Source organism: Ursus americanus, chromosome 17 (genome assembly GCF_024610735.1).
Source record: "Ursus americanus isolate L20-20 chromosome 17, mUrsAme1.1.p, whole genome shotgun sequence".
In the NCBI taxonomy this organism is placed as follows: domain Eukaryota; kingdom Metazoa; phylum Chordata; class Mammalia; order Carnivora; family Ursidae; genus Ursus; species Ursus americanus.
This window is the reverse complement of record NC_142143.1, coordinates 24,961,350-24,982,795: the sequence shown is the minus strand read 5'-3', so window position 1 is coordinate 24,982,795 and position 21,446 is coordinate 24,961,350. Positions and strand designations below refer to the sequence as shown.

Below are 21,446 nucleotides of genomic sequence, written 5' to 3'. Positions count from 1 at the left end.
CCATATCCCAAGTGTCAAACATTCTTTCTCGGAGGACATTCTTTCTGATCGTGTGTGCATGTGTATATATGCTATATTTTATTCTGTAAAAAAATGCTTTTGTGACACCATATCCCAAGTGTCAAACATTCTTTCTCGGAGGACAGAACAGCAGAGCCGACAATTAACAGCAGCATCTTCAGAACCAGGACCAGACAGGGGACGGAGCAGCAGGACCGCCTCGTAAAAATCCAGGCTGATCAACCCTCAGTGGCAACAGGGACTCTGCCACCGTCTGCTGTGTTCCCAACAGGGATCAAAGGAAGCGCAGATAGTGACGGCCCTTCATACCCCTGGTCTTGTTATGCTTTTAGGAAGGCCACCTTTCTAGAGCGCCTGGGTGGCCCAGCTGGTTAAGCGTCTGCCTTTGGCTCAGGTCATGATCCAGGGTCCTGGGATTGAGCCCCGCATTGGGCTCCATCAAATAAATAAATAAATAAATAAATAAAGTCTTAAAAAAAAAAAAAAGGCCACCTTTCCTCAATTCGTGGGTTTCTCAGGGCCATGAAGAAATACCGAAGCACAGTTCCTGCCCCTCTCGGGGCTTAGAATCTAGAGGCGATGTAACTTCTCTCCTTTTGAATCCCGCTTACCTAGAATTTCAAATATTTCTGACTATCATTTCCAAGCAAGAAATGTTTTTCAGAACACTGAGATTTGTGTAAAACAGAGGGAAACTGTATCTTCTAAAAGTATCTAGATCCCAGGATGCTGTGGACTGAAATGTGTCCCCTCAAAATGCATATGTTGAAGCCCGAGCCTCCCATGGGACTGTATGAGGCCTTTAACGGGGATTAAATGAGGGCCGACGGGTAGAATCCTGACTCAGTAGAACTGGTGTGCTTACAAGAAGGAGAGACGCCAGAGCTCTTGGCGTGCACTGAGGAAAGGCCATGGGGGCACACAGCCAGAAGGCAGCCAGCCGTGGGCAAGCCAGGAAGAGGGCTCTCGCCAGAACTCAACCACACTGCACCCTGAGCTCGGACCTCCAGCCTCCAGACTGCAGGAGAGACCCTTCTGGTGTCTCTAAGCTCCCTAGTCTGTAGTGTTTTGTTATGGCAGCCCTAGCGAACGAATCCATGTGGTCGTTTGTCACGTTTGGAGAAATCAGGGGCACAGAAGGATCGATATGAAGATGGCGTCCCTCCAGTTCTCCCTGTCCGCTCCAGGGCCTTGTGTGCAACTGGTATTTTGTCTGCTCTGCCTCCCTGACTTCCTTTGGGGGATCTCCTTCAGCCCCAGTCTATATAGTTCGTGGAGAATTGTCAGTCACAGTTTGCTGCCCTGCACTGACTGTGGGCTCCCTCATCATCACAACCAAGCACCCCGACAATGGTGATGGTACCTGGCACACTGGTGGGCACACTACACCCACAGGACTTATCAGAGCCCTTCTCTATAGTTCTATTCGGAGCATACCATGCATATTTAATATTCACTGCGAGAACTTGCTTTTTCTGCTAGTCTCGCTGAGCTAGGATCGTAAAAGCCCGGCTGAGTATAGGAAGCCTGACTGTAATGAGAGAGAATGAGGCTGACACACAGAGGAGAGCAAAGAAGAGAGTGTTCTTTCAATGCCTCATTCCAGCCACCAGTCAGCCTATGCCAGCCTACAGTTGGATGAGACTGTAGATTTCTTCTCATTAAGCTTAAGCCAGCTTGAGTTCGATTTCTGTCACGTGCGCCCAAGAATCTGGACTTATGCAGAGGCTCACAAGTCTCTTTGTGTCCTTTGTTGACCACATTTGGCCGGAACCCAGGCCTGGAACTGTTTTCATCCTCCAAAATGGACGCTGCTGATCCTTTTCCCTTCAGACAACAGGAAGGGCAGGGCTTCTCATCCCCAAACTTCCCATGACCCAGACATATGCTTGCCCCGCTCGCTCCTCCAGGTTTTCCCAGCTAAACCCCTCAGTTTTCCTATCTTTAAAATGGGAAGAGTTGCTGTGAAATAGTTTCATAAAGTACTTCACACTCTGTTTGGCAGTAGTAGGTTCTTGGGGGTGTTAGCTCCTGTCATGGAAAATTCTCGGCATGGTGCCTGAGGCCCTCCCCTAGGCTTCCATGTAAATATCTTTTCCTTTTTCTTATGAAAAGCATAAGCAATGAATAGATTGAGATCAATATCTATTGTTTTTGCTGTAAGATCTTAGTCCCCTCCAGAGAAAGGCTATCTATCTGCAACAAGGGAGGAGACCATACGTTCATGAATCCTCTGCTTAAAATCACACTCTCCTGAGAAATCGTTCTTGCCTACCTTTCTTGTTTCAATTCAAGAAAGGGAAGAAACTGTTTCTTCAGTCTCCAGTACGGAGTGTTGAGAGGAAGTGTCACCGTGGGCGCTCAATTTCTGCTCTGAGAAAACAAAGAAAGAGGGTTAGCAAGGCTTCCTTCCCTGGCACAGTCACTTGGATGGGCTTGCAGCCTCGGCTGGGCCCTGAGCAACTTGTCTGCGGTCCCCCATCCCCGCCAAACGGGAGACATGACCCCCGGAGTGAGGATGGCTTGCAAAACTGCACAAGCCCACATTCAGGCCGAAGGCGGGAACAATGGACTCTTACGTGGATGGTGCATCTGATATGACAAGGGATAAGGGAGGCACTGGTCTTGGCCTCCTGGGATCCTGCAATTTGCATTATTTGGGATCAAAAAGAGTTGCAGGACAAACTGCCACACAGAAGAGAAGCTTCTGTCATCAGCTTTGTCTTGCTAAACAACCAACCAGAGCAGGGCACAGCTCACACCGGCCTGGCACGCCATGAAACCATCCCACTCACGGGCCAGCCTCAGCCTAGGCCTTCTTCAGCGCCTTCCCTGCCACGGACAGAGATCTGAGTCACACTGCCACTCAGGCAAAACCTCCCGTCACCCCTGACAGTAGCATCAGCCCATCTCAGCCTGGAGTTGAGACTTTCGCTTCCCCTTCCTTCCGGCCCCACCAGCTATGGGAAACCAGCGCTGTACTCACCAGACAGCGTATAAGTATTTATCTCACTCCGTCCCCACCCTATGAAGTGGGTACCTGTTCCCATGACGGAGCAGAAGAAACTGAGCCTCAGAGGCATTAAATAACCAGTTTGTAAGTGGAAGAGTTTGCAGGTCTGCGTGACTACAACACCCACATTCTTCCCCTGCAAGAGAAAGTTCCCACTTACGTATGTACGGATTATTTATTATTTTTTAATTATTATTATTTTTTTTAGTAGGTTCCAAGCCTAATGTGGGGCTTGAACTCATGACCCTGAGATCCAGAGTCACACACTCTACCCACTGACCCATCCAGGTGACCTGAAAATTTCCACATATTTAAGACTCGTGTTCCTACGGCCCGAGAAGAGGGGACTAGGCCAACACACTCTAACTCACTGTGTGGACTTCATCTCTCTCACTCTTAAATAGAAAGCTGGCCTAGCAGCACCCTTCACAATCTCTACTCTCCCAGGACAGGAGATGCTGTCGGTCCCCCACGCTTCCTTGATTAACCTTGAGAGCGCCTGGCACATCATTCCTCGGTCATTGTAAGCTGCCCCCATTCTCATCTGTGCAACCACCGGACTCTCACACTTCTCTGTGCTCAGCGTGGCCCGCAGCCTCTCTCCCCAGCCCTCATTTGGCCTGGCCAGAGCCCAAAGCGAAAGGTCCAGCTCGAGGGGTGGAGGCCTCCTCTGGTTTCCTCACCTGAAGACCACCTGGTAACCTGCCGTCGCCCACTCTGCCCGCTGCTCCGTACAAATGATGCTCAGATGCACATTTCAGCTCCATGCGTCTTCAGAACCCGGGGTTGGCGAGGTCTGGAAGAGTTTTCAAAGAGCCAGGCCTTGAGCTTCCATCCTGCAGTGGAAAATCAGCCTGGAAGGACGGAGAGCCAGGGAGAGGCTGGTTGTCTGCTGACGACTGCATCGATTTCAGCGATGTCAGGGACTGGTAGCGGGATGGGCATAAAGGCTTGAGTGTTCGCTTCTGACTGGCTTAAGGCCCTGCTCACACCACGTCCAGTCTCGTTAATCACTAACTGGAGACAGCCATCTACGAGGGATTTTGTACGGTGCTTTAATGTCATTTTATTTTCCCCAAATGTCAGCAGACAGCCAAGGAAATTTCCCGCCGGAGTCCTTGGAGGTTGTTTGGAACTGAAATCACCACCATGGTCAGCTGAGCAGTAAATGAAAAATAGCGTGAGATGAATTAACATTTTAGGGAAGAGATGGTGTAAACCCTCACCGGCAGATCCGTCGGCATGATCTCCAGCTTTACCACAAAGCCGCACAGTGATGACCGGAAGGCCAGAGCTGGTTGTGGCCATCGGCTGGGGAGCTGAAACCGGAGAGGTGGGGAGAATGAATAATGGTGAAGGGGTCTCTATTCATCAACTGGGGCAGACTAGCGGGACGAGAGAAGTCAGGAGTGATGACATTTTTAAATGGATTCATTCTGAGAGGACCACTGGGTGAAAAGCAGCACTTATTAGGAACCACAGCCAAAGCCTTAAGAAAAAATAAGATATTGTGGAAAAATGATGAGAGATAAGGCAACTCGACAAAAGCAGGTTACAAAACCAAATGTACGATATTGTCCAGTTTTTGAGAACTGTATGAAAGCAAAAGAGAGCACAAGTATGAGTGAGCGGCAGGATTCTTATGCCTGATTTTGCATAGAATGTTCTGGATTTTTTTTTTTCTTTTTACAACAGATCTCTTGCCTCTGCCCCTAGATGTTCTGATTTATTAGATTTGGTTTGGGGCCCAGGTATCTGTATTTTTAGATCTTCCCAGATGGTTCTGATACACTGTCAGCACTGAGACCACTAATATATACAGAGGGGGAAAAAAAGATCAGAGTTAGCCTTATGAAGTATTTCTGATTTAATTCTTTTCCTGTGGTTTTTCTCTATGTTTACATATTGTTCTATGAACATGCATTCCATCTACCTTCAGAAATGGTTATTAATAAAAATTATAACTGAACTGGTAAGGAAAAATTGTCCCAGGCAACAATAATAATAATGACTAACATTTATTCAGTGCTTCCTGGGAGCCAGACACGGTTTTATTAATGTCATTTAGTCCTTATAATAACTCCGTGACATAGGCACTAGGATTTCAGCCATTTTATAGATGGAGAAGGCAGAGGTTCTAATCAGACAACCAGAGACTGACAGACACTGTAGGAACCCAGGGACTGTTACTTGAGAGCCTGAGGCTTAACCCCACATGCTGCTTTGTCCCAGCTGCAAGAAGTCCCGTTGGTCCTGTTGCTCACCTGGCACCAAGGGCTCTCCTCCAACCACACCGTCCCCAGCCCTCTGGATCCTGGGCCTCACCTGTGCCTGCCTCGAGCTTCCCAGGAGTCAGAGTTGTGGGAAATTTCCTCTCTGCATTCCTCCAGAGACTCAGAGAAGAATTCTGTCACCATGCATGCTAGAGAGAGGGAAAAAGAAAGAAGAAATTGAACACCGCAGGATACTGGCTAGCTATTACGGCATGTCATAAGAATCCTTTGAAACAATTCTTAATTGGTTTTTTACTGAAGTGCGGAATGAAGTTCTGTGAAGTGCCCCAGGCCATTAGAGTGAGGCTAAGGATGTGAAATTCTCCAGGGGTTTCCCCGGGGGGCGAGGACAGAATCAGATTATTTCCCCATTTCACAGATGGTGGTGCCAAGTCATTAAGGGATTTCCTGAAAGAGAAAAGACTGAGTTGATTCCTCCAACCAGAACCAAAAGTCCTTTGCCAGTCCAAAAGTGGTTGGTGGATTTTAAACATTTTTACAAACCGTCAGGTATTTAAATTCATTGTCTTTATGGTAAGGCCGCCAGATAAAATACAGCATGCACAGTTAGATTTGAATTTCAGATAACAAATTATTTTTGGTCAAAGATGTCCCAAATACTGCATCAAACATAATGACACTAAAATATTATTCACTGTTTACCTGAAATTCAAATTTAACTGGGAGGCCTGTATTTTTATTTGCTAAACATGGCAGCTCTATTTCATGGGAAACGGTTTTATTTTCTCTTTGGAGATTGCTTTCCCTTCTGAGTATTATCGGCTCAATGATTTGAAGAAGTATAAACCAGAAAATTAATTCCAGCCCATCCTTTTGTGCCAAACACCCGGAGAGCCCCCTCCTTTGGTAGCCAGTAAGTATTGCACCTTCCAAATGCACACACGCACGCTCTGTGCACCAGCATTCACCTACACTCACACACCTCCAAATACACTCGTGAACACGCTTTTGCATATATGAACGCAAATGCATAACACAGGGTACAAACGGACTTCTCCTACTGTTCTAAAATGCAAATCCCTCACTCTCGGTTCAGATTTTCATAGCTTTCTAAAAACATAATTATCCTTTTTGGTCATGCTTATTCAAGAAGAAAGTCATATCTCCAGCTTGCTTTGTATGCCCAGCCACAGTAACCGGCTTCCCACAGAAAAGGTTGGCAAGAAGACCTTATCGCTTGTATTTCAGAAAATTCCAATTTTTCTTTTCTTGCCATTGCATTAAACTGCTTCTTTTAGCATGGAGGGGATGACAATTATCTTAGGGTCAGATAATGACTGCAATTTAATAACAAGGAAAAATACAAAACTACAAATTGAAAGCTTGAGCCATTTAATAAGAACACTTGAAAATAAGAGAGAAGAAAATTTTTAAGTGTTCTCAAGAAGCAATATAGCATAGTGGTCATACGAATAAATTCCTAGAGTCAGGCTGCTTGAGTTACTAGCACACCAAGTTACTTAACCCTATCTGTAAAGTGGAAATTAAAAACAGTATTTGCCTCATGGGGTTGTCGTGATAATTAAGTAAATATAAGAGATGTATGAAATAGTGCCTGGAACACAGCACTTACTATTATAATTACCTCTTATGTGCTAGACACCAGGGTAACCTCTTTACACACAGAATCCCATTTGGTTGTCAAAACAAGCCTGTGAAATACGTGGACCTGAGGCAATGGAGGCTCAGAGAGGTTAAGAGACTCGTCCAAGGTCACACAGCTAACATGCAGCAAAACCAAGACTTAAGTACCAATCTCAGTTTCAAGTCACTGTTCTCTTGATTACCCAACGTTAAGATGGTAACAGGTGGAAAGTACACAGGTGGCAAGGCACTAGCTCTTCAGGGAGGGGACAAAACGCCCTCTACGGTCATTGCTTCTGTAGAGCTGGGCAGGGAGGGAGGGTCTCAGGAGGAGCTTGGAGAGTACCTTTGTGTGGTTACAGACCTTACCCGAACATTTGCCAACCTGGCTGGGACCCCCTTTCTTGTGACCTCTCCAGGTCAATCCGCAGGAGATGGGAAATCCTGACGTGGCACCCTGCCAGACTCGCCATCATGAAGGTGACCAGGCAGGGCTGAGTTCTAGCAGCAGCCCCGGGACTCCATCCTCAACTTTCTGCTCCACTTACACACTCGCCCTGGGTAATTCCATTCAGTCTCTTTAATACATCTATAGGCTGATGACTCCCACATTTATGGCCCTACCGACCTCTCCCCTGAACTCAGACTCACAACTGCCTAATTAGCCTCTTCTTGGATATCTAATAAAGATCTCGGGGCTGCCTACGTGGCTCAGTCGGTTGAGCAACAGACTCTTGATTTCGGCTCAGGTCAGGATCTCAGGGCCATGGGACCAAGCTCCCAGTGGGTCCCCCCCTCAGCGGGGAGTCCGCTTGAGATCTTCCCTCTCTGCCATTCCCCCTCTTTAAATAAATCTTTTAAAAAACAAAATCCCAAACTTAACAAGTCCCAAACAGGATTTTACCCAAAAAAAGGCTTCACTTCCAGTGCCCCAAGCTCAACATCTGATAACCCCATTCCCTTGGCTGTGCACACCTGAAGATTTGGAGTGGCCCTTCACTCCCCCCTTCCTTGTGCCTCCAATATTATCGAGGCCATCAGCTCCACCCTCCACTAATCCCATTGGTTCCACCTTCAAAATACACCCAGAATCAGACCCCCCCATCATCCCATCCCTACCAGCCCTGGTGGTGCCAGCTGGTCCTCAGTCCTCCCCTGGGACCACCACAGTGGACTCCCAGCTGGTCTCCCTGCCCCCACCCTCCCTGGGGTGTGGTGTGTTCTTCACACAGCAGTCGGAGCACCCTTGTTAAAACACCATGTGGATCACCTCACTCCGTTCTCAGATTCCCCCAGATCCTCCCATCTCTGGAAAAGTAAAGTCCTCACAGTGACCTGAAAAGCCCGTGATGAGCTGAAGCTCTCCCCCAGCTCCCTTGGATCCCCCCTCCCACCACCGCCCCCAGCTCCATCTGCTCTAGCCACAAGGTGGCCAAATCAGTCCCCACCACACAAGCTCCCGCATTAGGGCCTTTGCACTGGCTCTTCTCTCTGCTGCACACGCCCCACCACAGCGTCCCTGCGACTCACTCCCTAATGTCCTTCAAATCCCCATACTGTTCATCCTATCCAAGAGGACTACCCTGTCCTCCTGCATAAAACAGCCATGCCCTGGGGCGCCTGGGTGGCACAGTGGTTAAGCGCTGCCTTCGGCTCAGGGTGTGATCCTAGCGTTATGGGATCGAGCCCCACATCAGGCTCTTCTGCTATGAGCCTGCTTCTTCCTCTCCCACTCCCCCTGCTTGTGCTCCCTCTCTCGCTGGCTGTCTCTATCTCTGTCGAATGAATAAATAAATAAAATCTTAAAAAAAAAACAAAACAGCCATGCCCTGCCCTCACCTGGCCACTTGCTCTCCCTTAACCCAACTCATTTTCCCCCACATCATTTATCACCTATTGCTAATCAGATGTGATCTAGTCATTTATTTGCTTATTGTCTCCATCCTCTAGAAGGGAAAATCCATGTGGACAGAGATTTTGTCTGTTTTATTGACTGCTATGTCCATATCCACACAGTAGGTGCTCAGTAAATAGTTGGTGAATGAGTGAATGGAAAGAGCCTTCTGGACATTCTGGTGCCCTGCTGACTGCCTCAGCTCCCCTACCTTAAAATCAGGCTTTAAGAAGACTCTCCATTCTGCATGCCTTTCTACCTCAAAATTCCAAGATGATCCTGAACACATCTTTCCTGGCTGCCTTGCTTTTGTGTTTTGTATTTCTGCTTGGTTCCGTTTGGCAGAAGAAGCCGGTGGGCAGAGGCATGTGCAAGTCTCCCCACGTGTCTCTGGCTCCCTGTGCACTCTGGATGACAACGTGTCTGGGGACACTATTCTAAAGGCTCAAGTACAGAGGAAAACGAATCCATCTACCCCGATGTCCACTTCCATGGAAACTCCGAATGAGTTCAGGAGGCCGTGCTGGCAATACTTTCGGCTTTTACTATCCTCTCTTTGGTTCCAGGGATTGTGTTTGCAGGCACACGCCGAGAGGAGGGCTTTTGAATTGAATGTACCGAGAAGGAAGCTTTCCAAAGCCCAAATTAATTATCTTCAGCAGCATCTAAACAATTATTATTATGTGATGTGTCTGCCAGTCAGACCCTTTGGCACATTCATTAGGAAGCCTCAAACCACGCCAAGTACTCAGCCTCTCAGCTGCAAAAATCCCTTCGCCCTAAAATAAGCAAGGTTATTAGAAAAAGGCTTTGCTGATTCAACTGGGAGGACTCATCCACTCCTCTGGCTTCTGCAGCCTCTCCTAACAGCTCAAGTGTGGCCTACAGAAGCCTAGGATGAACACAACATTCCAAGGGTTGAACACACAACATCTAAATGTTCATGGTATGTTTTCCTAAAAGGATCCAGGGATATTCAGGGGTGCCTGGGTGGCTCAGTCGGTTAGGTTAAGCAGCTGCCTTTGGCTCAGGTGATTATCTCAGGGTCCCGGGATCGGGATGGAGGCCCGCACTGGGCTCCCCAACGGGGAGCCTGCTTCTCCCTTTCCTCCCCTCGCATGCTCTCTCTTGCATGCACACTCTCTCTCTAATAAATAATTAAAATCTTTAAAAAGGATTCAGGTGGGCCACGGAGAGGTATCCGCAGAGTTGAGCTGCGGGTGCTTGGATCCCGAGCGGGAACTGCGGGCTCGACGGCTGCTGCAGGTACGGGGCGCGGCGGTGGAGTCCGAGAGGAAGGCTGGAACGAACCAAGAAACGAGATTTTAGCAGTGCTGTTGAAATAGAATTTGGATTGAATTTGAGTTTGAAACATTGGTAAATGTGTGGAAGAGGATCAATCATGCTTTAGGTTCACTGGGACACTCTTTTGGTCCAGATGGTGTTTTCAAGAGTGGCCCAGTTCTTGCAGAGTTTAAGTGTTATCAGCCCAAGTTTAACTCAAGATCACCGTCAATGGAAAAAGGGGGTGGAGTTAAGACGGTGGAGGAGTAGGAGACACCGTTTTCAGCCGGTCCTCCGAGTCGAGCTGGATAGGTACCAGACCAGCCTAAACAACCACGGAACCAGCCTGAGACGCAGGAAGACGCATCTGGATCTCTACAAATGAACATCTCCAGCGCTGAGTATTGAGGTACGAAGCGGGGAGCCATGAAACTGTGCACAGATATCGGAAGATAAACGGAAGGGGGAGGGAGCCGCCGTGTTCGGGTGCCGGGAAGCGGTAGCCACTTGCACGGGAGAGCGGGCGTGGCTCGTGGTCGGCACCCGCAAAACAGCAGACTGAGACCGTGAGCCGGGTGCGCGCGCCACCAGGCATCTCGCGGAACACCGGAATCCCGGTGCGCTCACTGGATCCAGACTGAGACCGGGAGCTTCCGGAGCGCGCGCGGGGCGGCTGGCGGCTGGCGGCGTTAGAAACACAAAGGACAGAGACGCGCCGGCCCTGGAAGTGAGGGCTGGGACGCCGGGTGTGGGGCGCACATCCCGGGACGCTGCAGGGTTGAGCAGCACCAACAGAAACAGAGTTAAAGTGGCCAGAACATTAGTAGAGAACGGGCCGCAATCCCTCTGCTCTGTGACAGAGGCTGAAATTTGGCCGCTGCTGCTCTGACTCTCAGAAGAGGCACAGCAGACCGCCAGGGAAAGCCGCCAGAGAACAAAAGCCTGGAAATACCGGCTCAGGGAGTGCCCATCGCCATCCCCCCTCGCAGGGGACACGGAGACTCTACCCAAACAGGGTTGCCTGAGTATCGGCGCGGCAGGCCCCTCCCCCAGAACACAGAAGGCAGGCTGAAAAATCAAGAAGCCCACAACCCGGGCACCTGGGTGGCGCAGTCATTGAGCGCCTGCCTTCGGCTTAGGGCGTGATCCCGGCGTTCCGGAAAGGAGTCCCTCGTCTGGCTCCCCCGCTGGGAGCCTGCTTCTTCCTCTCCCACTCCCCTGCTTCTGTTCCCTCTCTCGCTGGTTGGCTGCCACATAAATAAATAAATAAAATCTTTAAAGAAGAAGCCCACATCCCTAAGATCCCTATAAAACAAGGGGCACGGCCTGGGACCCAGTCAATAATTTGGGCTCTGGACAACCCCACAACCTCTCCTCATCAGAATGACAAGAAGGAGAAGCCCCCCCCAGCAAAGAAAAGACAGTGAGTCTGTGGCCTCTGCCACAGAAATAATGGATATGGATGTAACCAAATTATCAGAAATGGAATTCAGAGTAACGATGGTCAAAATGATGAGTAGAATTGAAAAAACTATTAACGAAAAGGTTACTGAGAATATAGAATCCCTAAGGACAGAAATGAGAGCGAATCTGACAGAAATTAAAAATTCTATGAGCCAAATGCAGGCAAAACTAGAGGCTCTGACGGCCAGGGTCGCAGAAGCAGAGGAACGGGTTAGTGAATTGGAGGATGGGTTAATAGAGGAAAAAATGAAAATAGAAGATGGTCTTAAAAAAATCCACACCCACGAATGTAGGTTACGGGAGATTACTGACTCAATGAAACGATCCAATGCTAGAATCATCGGCATCCCCGAAGGGGTGGAGAAAAACAGAGGTCTAGAAGAGATATTTGAACAAATTGTAGCTGAAAACTTCCCTAATCTAGCAAGGGAAACAAACATTCATGTCCAAGAGGCAGAGAGGACCCCTCCCAAGCTCAAACATGACAAACCTACGCCACGTCACGTCATAGTGCAATTCGCAAATATTAGATGCAAGGATACAGTATTGAAAGCGGCCAGGGCAAAGAAATTTCTCACGTACCAAGGCAAATGCATCAGAATTACATCAGACCTGTCTACACAGACCTGGAATGAGAGAAAGGGTTGGGGGAGCATATTTAAAGCTCTTTCAGAGAAAAACATGCAGCCAAAGATCCTTTATCCAACAAGGCTGTCATTCAGAATTGATGGAGAAATAAAGACATTTCAGAATCGCCAGTCACTAACCAATTTTGTAACCACGAAACCAGCCCTACAGGAGATATTACGGGGGGTTCTATAAAAGTAAAAAGGCCCCAAGAGTGATACAGAACAGAAAGTCACAGCCAATACAAACAAAGACTTTACTGGCAACATGGCAACATTAAAATCATATCTCTCAGTAATCAGTCTTAATGTAAATGGTTTGAACCATCCCATAAACGCCACAGGGTTGCAGATTGGATAAAAAGAAATGACCCATCCATTTGCTGTCTACAAGAGACTCATTTCAAACCCAAAGATGCATTCAGACTGAGAGTAAGGGGATGGAGTACCATCTTTCACGCAAATGGACCTCAAAAGAAAGCTGGGGTAGCAATTCTCATATCAGATAAATTGGATTTTAAACTACAGACTATAGTTAGAGACACAGAAGGGCACTATATTATTCTTAAGGGAAGTATTCAACAAGTGGATATGACAATTATAAATATATATGCCCCCAACAGGGGAGCAGCAAGATACACAAGCCAACTCTTAACCAGAATAAAGAGACATATAAATAAAAATACATTAATAGTAGGGGACCTCAACACTCCACTCTCAGAAATAGACAGAACACCCTGGCAAAAACTAAGCAAAGAATCAAAGGCTTTGAATGCCATACTCAACGAGTTGGACCTCATAGATATATATAGAACACTACACCCCAGAACCAAAGAATACTCATTCTATTCTAATGCCCATGGAACATTCTCAAGAATAGACCATGTTCTAGGACACAAAACAGGTCTCAACCGATACCAAAAGATTGAAATTATCCCCTGCATATTCTCAGACCACAACGCTCTGATATTGGAACTCAACCACAAGGAAAAATTTGGAAGAAACTCAAACACTTGGAGACTAAGAACCATCCTGCTCAGGAATGACTCGATAAACCAGGAAATCAAAAATCAAATTAAACAATTTATGGAGACCAATGAGAATGAAAATACAACAGTCCAAAACCTATGGGATACTGCAAAGGCAGTCCTAAGGGGGAAATACATAGCCATCCAAGCCTCACTCAAAAGAATAGAAAAATCTAAAATGCAGTTTTTATATTCTCACCTCAAGAAGCTGGAACAGCAACAGAGGGACAGGCCTAATCCACGCACGAGGAAGCAGTTGACCAAAATTAGAGCTGAAATCAATCAAGCAGAAACCAGAAGTACAGTAGAGCAGATCAACAGGACTAGAAGCTGGTTCTTTGAGAGAATCAATAAAATTGACAGACCACTGGCAACACTTATCCAAAAGAAAAGAGAAAGGACCCAGATTATTAAAATTATGAATGAAAAAGGAGAGGTCACGACGAGCACCATTGAAATTGGAAGGATTATTAGAAATTTTTATCGACAGCTATATGCCAATAAACTAAGCAATCTGGAAGAGATGGAATCCTTCCTGGAAACCTATAAACTACCAAGATTGAAACCGGAAGAAATTGATTCCTTAAACAGGCCAATTAATTATGAAGAGATTGAGTCAGTGATAAACAACCTTCCAAATAACAAAACTCCAGGCCCGGACGGTTTTCCTGGGGAATTCTACCAAACATTCAAAGAAGAAATAATACCTATTCTCCTAAAGCTATTTCAAAAAATAGAAACAGAAGGAAAGCTACCAAACTCATTCTATGAGGCCAATATTACCTTGATCCCCAAACCAGGCAAAGACCCCATCAAAAAGGAGAATTACAGACCGATTTCCCTAATGAATATGGACGCCAAAATCCTCAACAAGATACTTGCTAATAGAATCCAACAGTACATTAAAAGGATTATCCATCACGATCAAGTGGGATTCATACCTGGGATGCAAGCGTGGTTCAATATTCGCAAATCAATCAGCGTGATACATCATATCAACAAGAAAAGACTCAGGAACCATATGATCCTCTCAATCGATGCCGAAAAAGCATTTGACAAAATACAGCATCCTTTCCTGATTAAAACCCTTCAGAGTGTAGGAATAGAAGGTACATTTCTCAATCTCATAAAAGCCATCTATGAAAAGCCTACTGCAAATATTATTCTCAATGGGGAAAAGCTGGAAGCCTTTCCCTTAAGATCAGGAACTCGACAAGGATGCCCACTCTCGCCACTATTATTCAACATAGTACTAGAAGTCCTTGCAACAGCAATCAGACGACAAAAAGGGATCAAAGGTATTCAAATTGGCAAAGAAGAAGTCAAAATGTCTCTCTTTGCAGATGACATGATACTCTATATGGAAAACCCAAAAGAAGCCACTCCCAAACTATTAGAAGTTATAGAGCAATTCAGTAACGTGGCAGGATACAAAATAAATGCTCAGAAATCAGTTGCATTTCTATACACGAGTAACGAGACCGAAGAAAGAGAAATTAGGGAATCCATCCCATTTACAATAGCACCAAAAAGCATACGTTACCTTGGAATTAACTTAACCAGAGACGTAAAGGACCTATATTCTAGAAACTATAAATCACTCTTGAAAGACATTGAGGAAGACATAAAAAGATGGAAAGATATTCCATGCTCATGGATCGGAAGAATTAACATAGTTAAAATGTCCATGCTACCCAGAGCAATCTACACTTTCAATGCTATCCCGATCAAAATACCGAGGACATTTTTCAAAGAACTGGAACAAATAGTCCTTAAATTTGTATGGAACCGGAAAAGACCCCGAATCTCCAAGGAACTGTTGAAAAGGAAAAACAAAGCTGGGGGCATCACAATGCCGGATTTCGAGCTGTGCTACAAAGCTGTGATCACAAAGACAGCATGGTACTGGCACAAAAACAGACACATAGACCAATGGAACAGAATAGAGAGCCCAGAAATGGACCCTCGGCTCTTTGGGCAACTAATATTTGATAAAGCAAGAAAAAACATCCGGTGGGAAAAAGACAGTCTCTTCAATAAATGGTGCTGGGAAAATTGGACAGCTACATGCAAGAGAATGAAACTTGACCACTATCTCACACCATACACAAAAATAAACTCCAAATGGATGAAAGACCTCGATGTGAGACAGGAATCCATCAAAATTCTAGAGGAGAACATAGGCAACAACCTCTACGACATCGGCCAAAGCAACCTTTTTCATGACACATCCCCAAAGGCAAGAGAAACAAAAGATAAAATGAACTTATGGGACTTCATCAAGATTAAAAGTTTCTGCACAGCCAAGGAAACAGTCAGAAAAACTAAGAGGCAGCCCACGGAATGGGAGAAGATATTTGCAAATGACACTACAGATAAAGGACTGGTATCCAAGATCTACAAAGAACTTCTCAAACTCAATACACGAGAAACAAATAAACAAATCAAAAAATGGGCAGAAGATATGAACAGACACTTTTCCAATGAAGACATACAAATGGCTAACAGACACATGAAAAAATGTTCAAAATCATTAGCCATCAAGGAAATTCAAATCAAAACCACACTGAGATACCACCTTACGCCAGTTAGAATGGCAAAAATAGACAAGGCAAGAAACAACAATTGTTGGAGAGGATGTGGAGAAAGGGGATCCCTCCTACATTGTTGGTGGGAATGCAAGTTGGTACAGCCACTCTGGAAAACAGTGTGGAGGTCCCTTAAAAAGTTAAAAATTGAGCTACCCTATGACCCAGCCATTGCACTACTGGGTATTTACCCCAAAGATACAGACGTAGTGAAGAGAAGGGCCATATGCACCCCAATGTTCATAGCAGCAATGTCCACAATAGCTAAATTGTGGAAGGAGCCGAGATGCCCTTCAACAGATGACTGGATTAAGAAGTTGTGGTCCATATATACGATGGAATATTACTCAGCTATCAGAAAGAACGAGTTCTCAACATTTGCTACAACATGGACAGCACTGGAGGAGATAATGCTAAGTGAAATAAGTCAAGCAGAGAAAGACAACTATCATATGATTTCTCTCATCTATGGAACATAAGAACTAGGATGATCGGTAGGGGAAGAGAGGGATAAAGAAAGGGGGGGTAATCAGAAGGGGGAATGAAACATGAGAGACTATGGACTCTGAGAAACAAACTGAGGGCTTCAGAGGGGAGGGGGGGTGGGGGAATGGGATAGACCGGTGATGGGTAGTAAGGAGGGCACGTATTGCATGGTGCACTGGGTGTTATACACAACTAATGAATCATCGAGCCTTACATCGGAAACCGGGGATGTACTGTATGGTGACTAACATAATAAAAAAATCATTAAAAAAAAATAAAAAAAAATGAAAAATAAAAAGGATTCAGGTATATCTAATCATAGCTGATTAGTCATTTTTCCAGAAATATACTAGGAAAACTATCAGTAAGGCCAGACTGCCTATTAATGGGTCCAAGGTGCCAGGATGTACATCCCATTCTGGCAAAGAAGATGGTACCCCCTGGAGTTGCTTGAACTCTTGGCTTTTTTTCTGGCACTCCGAGCAGTCATGACCTCTTTAATATTTCTGAACATTCAACCAGCACAGATTTCTAGGTCACCCTCTAAGTGCGTATGTGTATGTGTACACCGCACTTTAATTTGTCGTCCATTTCAAGATGCACCGTTATTTTATGTAAAGCTAAGAAAGAGAAAGATGCTGTCAATTAAATTGGAACAAACCACTGATTAGAAGCTGTGTCCTGATCAGAGATGTTAAGTCGTAAAAAATTGTGAATTATATACAAACTACTCATGTCAGTAATTTGAAGCAATTTTAATAGAATTTTAAAATTATCACCTGTATGAAGTTATTTCTATTTTAGACTCTAGTGAACACACTGGGTTCTCTAATGCAAAAAGGAGTTATGTAATGGCTTTTCTGCTCACTCCTTTTGCAACGGGCCAAGCCAGGTACCATGTCGCTGCCTCCGCCAAGCACACACGACTAAGTGACATGGCAAATCCTTCTGAGATCTCCCATTCACTCATGCGCTCACTCGCTCTTTCGTCACTGCCTTTGAACCACTGCTGTCGGTGGTAATTTTCTGGGTTTACCACTAATTTCTCACTTGCTGAATGAGAGGCTAGAATGAGAGGGATTCGTAAGCTTTAACGTCTGGCTTTATACTAATTCACTTTGACTTTAGAAGTGGGAGAGTCAGCGGGCGGACATGGAACGGGCAGGCTCTAACAAGAGAGTCCAACTTTTCTGAGCGCTCACTCTGTGCAAGGCACGAGAGCAGCTGCTTTCCACGCAGTGTGTCATTGAATCCGCGACGCAGCTCTGTGAGGCAGACGTTACTACGCCCGTGTGACAGATGTAGGAGCGGCAAATACCTGCCAAGTAGGGTTTTCTCTTCTGTTTCAGATTTATTGAGATACAGTTCACCTACCATAGAGATCACCCTTTAAAACTAACATTTGATGGTTTTCATATATTCACAAAGTTGTGTAATCGGCACCACACTCAATTTTAAAAATTTTTTCCTCACCCCAAAAGGAAACCCCATACCCTTTAGCCATCGTTCCCCTTCCCCGACCGTCCCAGCCCCTGGCAACCACTCGGCTACTTGATGTCTCTATACAGTCGCTGATTCAGGACATCTCCTGTGAATGAAATCCTACAGTATGGGCCCTTTCCAAGCAGGGTCCTGAACCCAGTGTTGTGGACTGCAGTCCTATACACTATCCTGCCTCAGCGCCGGACGGAGGTAAAGTAGGAAACGAATCCCTGCTCAGGTCTGGGGGACAAAACATAGCTTCGAAACAATAGCAGACGATATGAGACAATCACAGCCCACATTCGGAATCAGGAAGAGGAGGCAAAGTGTGACGACACCTCATCCCTGTTTCCTTGCTCTGCTCAGGGCTTACCTGCTCTCCTCTGGGCGCACATGGAGGGCGGAAGCCTGCACAAGGGCGCTCGTGTTCCCGGCGGCCAGCCACCCACTCACTCTTGCACACTCTGTATGTAGCTCGCCAGGCAGCGCTAAAACAGAGGAAGGAGGGAAAACAGGTAACTTTCCATGCCCTCTCTGGCCAGAGAGAGGGCAGGCTGTGGTCTTGTTTCTGCACTGAGTCCTGAGCTGATGGAGCTTTCCTCAATCATCTACAAGCCACAGCTGGGGTCTCTCCCCTCTATAGACTTGCTGGAAGTTTCAGTCTCTTTCAAGTCAAACTGCTGCAGATTCTCTCAGCCCCTTGCCCTGGTATGTGGAAAGACCTGGGGCTCAGAGGCATCTGCACAGATGACTCTCTGCTGGATATGCCCCCATTTGTCCAGTACCATCCTCTGCCTTCCTCTCCTGGCTCTGGGCTCCTGGAAGGCTCGTCTCTGGGGCTGCATCGTCCAGGCTCCCTTGCTCCCAGTGCGACCCAGGCGGCTGCCTGCAAAAGGGAGGGCAGGAGGACAGAGAGGCTGGGGTCTTTCAACTCTGGTCCCTCTCTCGCTCTATGGGGCTAGGGCTGGTAGCAGCTTCCTTCTGTTGCTAGCTTCTGGATGTCTCCTCATCCCTCTATGGTTCCCTTTACAGTTCCCTAATCTTCCCCAGACCTTTGAAAATAATCTCTCCATTAACTTCTTTTCGGTTAAGTTCTTCTGAGAGTGCCTCTGTTTCTGCTAGGACTCTGACAGCTACGGTAGCCTTCAAAGATCGATGCTAAAAGGGAACAGGCAGAGCTTGCTAATCTGCCTGCCCCAATATCTACTTTCCTTCTGTCTTAATAAAAGAACACTTTATTTTTAGCTAGGCAGGTGGCTAAACTTAATAAAGATCTCTTTTCCCAGCCTCCTTGGCAATTAGCTATGGCCATATGACTTAGTTCTGGTAAGATATAAGCAGAAGTCAAATACAGCAGCCTCTGGGAGACCTTAAAAGAGACCTAGGTTCTTCTGGGTTTCTTCCTCTGTCCTACTGCTTGGAACATAATTCTGAGGGTTGGAGCTCCAGCAGCTGTCTTAGACCATGAGACCATCCCCATGAGAATAAGGATGGTGGGCTGGAAAGCCTGAAGGAGCTCGGGTCCCTGCCTTTATAGAGCCTCCACACCAGCCTGGACTGGTCCTCTTTTATAAGCCACACTTGCTTAAGCAGCTCTTATTTTTGACTGTCTGTGATATGCAGCTGAATTCAATCCTAACTAAAACTGGTGAGTTCAATTGGAAGACAAGTGTGGTTTAGCAGAAAAAACCCTAGACTTCAGAGCAGAAGATGATGGTTCAAGCTGTCTGTGGCTCTTCCACTAACAGCTGCACAACATTGGCCTTCCTGAGACTCAATACCCTACCTGCTATGCTGGAAAAATAGTATCCACCTCACATAATCACTGAGAAGATGAAATAAGATAGCATTTGTTTCAGTGTCCAGCACACAGCAAGCACATGGTTTTCAGGGCATGGCTCTGGAGTTAGAATGGGAGGTGATATCCTGCCTCCACCACTTATTAGCTGTGTGCCTTTGGGAAAGTCATTTGACGTCTCTGAGCCTCAGCTCTCTCGTCTTTTAAAGTGCATGATAATAATACCTGCTTCATAGGACTCTGGGGATAAAATTAGAGAATGCGTGTAATGCATTTGTTTAATGAGCACCTACATAGCACTCATTAAATAACTACTGTGTTAGGGTCATTATTACGATTATTTTCTGATCATTGTTATTCTCTAATCATTTTTACATTATCTTGTGATGACTGTTTTCATTTTAAGTCTTGGGATCTCTTACTCCCATGACAAGAGCAATGTTTATATACCATTATAGCCTTCACTGTTCCTAGCTCTGTACCAGACCCAGAAGTACTCAGTCAAACAGAAGAGAAATCATCTTGAATAATTCAGCTGAAGAGGCCCAGTTCTGGAGTGGGTTGAGATTCCCGTTCTTAGACAAACCTAGATAAGGGTATGGGGTGCAGTGGAAGAAGATGTTGAGAAGCTGGTGAGAGTTCAGAATTAGTGGGACATTGTACATGTTAAAGTTCTCTGTTGTAGGGGCGCCTGGGTGCCTCATTTGGTTAAGCATCTGCCTTTGGCTCAGGTCATGATCCCAGGGTCCTGGGATCCAGCCCCATATCCGGCTCCCTGCTCAGTGGAGAGCCTGCTTCTCCCTCTCCCTCTGCTCCTCCCCGTTTGTGCTCTCTCTGTCAAATAAATAAATAAAATCTTTTTTTGTTTTTAATTATCTGTTGTAGACAACAAAATTCATTCCAGCTGGTTTAACCAGAAATAAATATGTGAAAGGAACAAGAAAGCTCACAGAGTCTTCTAAGAAGACCAGAGAACCAGACTTGAATGCTACACAGTGAAAAACAGTGCAGCCAGAAAAATATGCCCTACCTCACCGTGGAACTGTCTTCATGCACACCCCCAGAAGAACCAAGGGCTTCTACCCCAGAGTGTAGCAGAGAATCTGCTCGCTCTCTCCGGGCTCAACTGCCATCCTGCATCTATGCCTCGCGGGTTGGCAGAAACTATGTCTCAAACCTCAATCTAAGTGGAAAAGAATCTAAGAACGTAGTTTTTAGCTTTCCTGACAGAAAGGGGTTAGAATATGCGTAGAGTGAGCCAACTCATAGTATCTGCTACATGAATTTAGAGCTTTCTGTTTGCCTGTGGCTTTATTAACATGACTTGCATCAGAAAGACTATGAGGTAGGGCACCTGGGTGGATTGGCCAGTTAAGCATCTGACTCTTGATCTCAGCTCAGGTCTTCATCTCAGAGTCGTGAGTTCAAGCCCTGCACTGGGCTCCACACTGGGCATGGAACCTAGTTAAAAAGAAAAAAAGACAAAAAAAAAGACCGTGAGGTATAGTGAAAAGATCATGGGCCTTGATGCCAGATAAAATGTAGGTTCTTTCTTTTCTTTGGACACACCAGATTTGTTCCTCCCTAGGGTCATTGCATTTGTTCTCTGTTAACTGGGAACTCTGGGCCTCTCGTGATTTATCCCTCTGGTCATTCATGTCCCAGCATAAATGTCACCTCCTCAGAAAAGCCTACTCTGACCATCCTGCCTAGTGTGTCCCATCTGACCCAGCCTCCCATCATACCATCTTTTTTATTTTCTTTTTAGCACTTACCTGCCATTTTCTTGTTCTTTGTTGTTGTTGTCATTGTTTGTTTATGGTCTGTACTCCCCTCAGATCTAGATAGAATGGAAATTTCATAAGAGCAGGGGCTCAGTCTGTC

At 46.1% G+C, this 21,446-nt stretch overlaps 1 protein-coding gene across 5 annotated transcripts in view; it reads right to left on the bottom strand.

Moving 5' to 3' along the window:
* Positions 1–21,446, bottom strand: part of LOC123780627 (uncharacterized) — a 75,196-nt gene that overhangs the window by 19,155 nt on the left and 34,595 nt on the right. For 4 of the 5 annotated variants that reach the window (XR_015727131.1, XR_015727132.1, XR_015727134.1 and 1 more), the window contains exons 12-17: positions 21,338–21,402; positions 20,917–21,023; positions 18,138–18,252; positions 5,360–10,106; positions 3,718–4,191; positions 2,297–2,394 (exon numbers count right to left, since the gene is read on the bottom strand). Coding sequence is in view for 1 of the 5 variants with exons in the window: in XM_087868857.1 (XP_087724983.1) it covers positions 9,954–10,106; positions 18,138–18,252; positions 18,550–18,650; positions 20,013–20,015 (372 nt within the window). In the remaining 4 variants the exon portion in view is untranslated. Of the gene's footprint in view, positions 1–2,296; positions 2,395–3,717; positions 4,192–5,359; positions 10,107–18,137; positions 18,253–18,549; positions 18,651–20,012; positions 20,149–20,916; positions 21,024–21,337; positions 21,403–21,446 lie in introns of those variants that run through there. The other variant, XM_087868857.1, reaches the window with a different exon arrangement.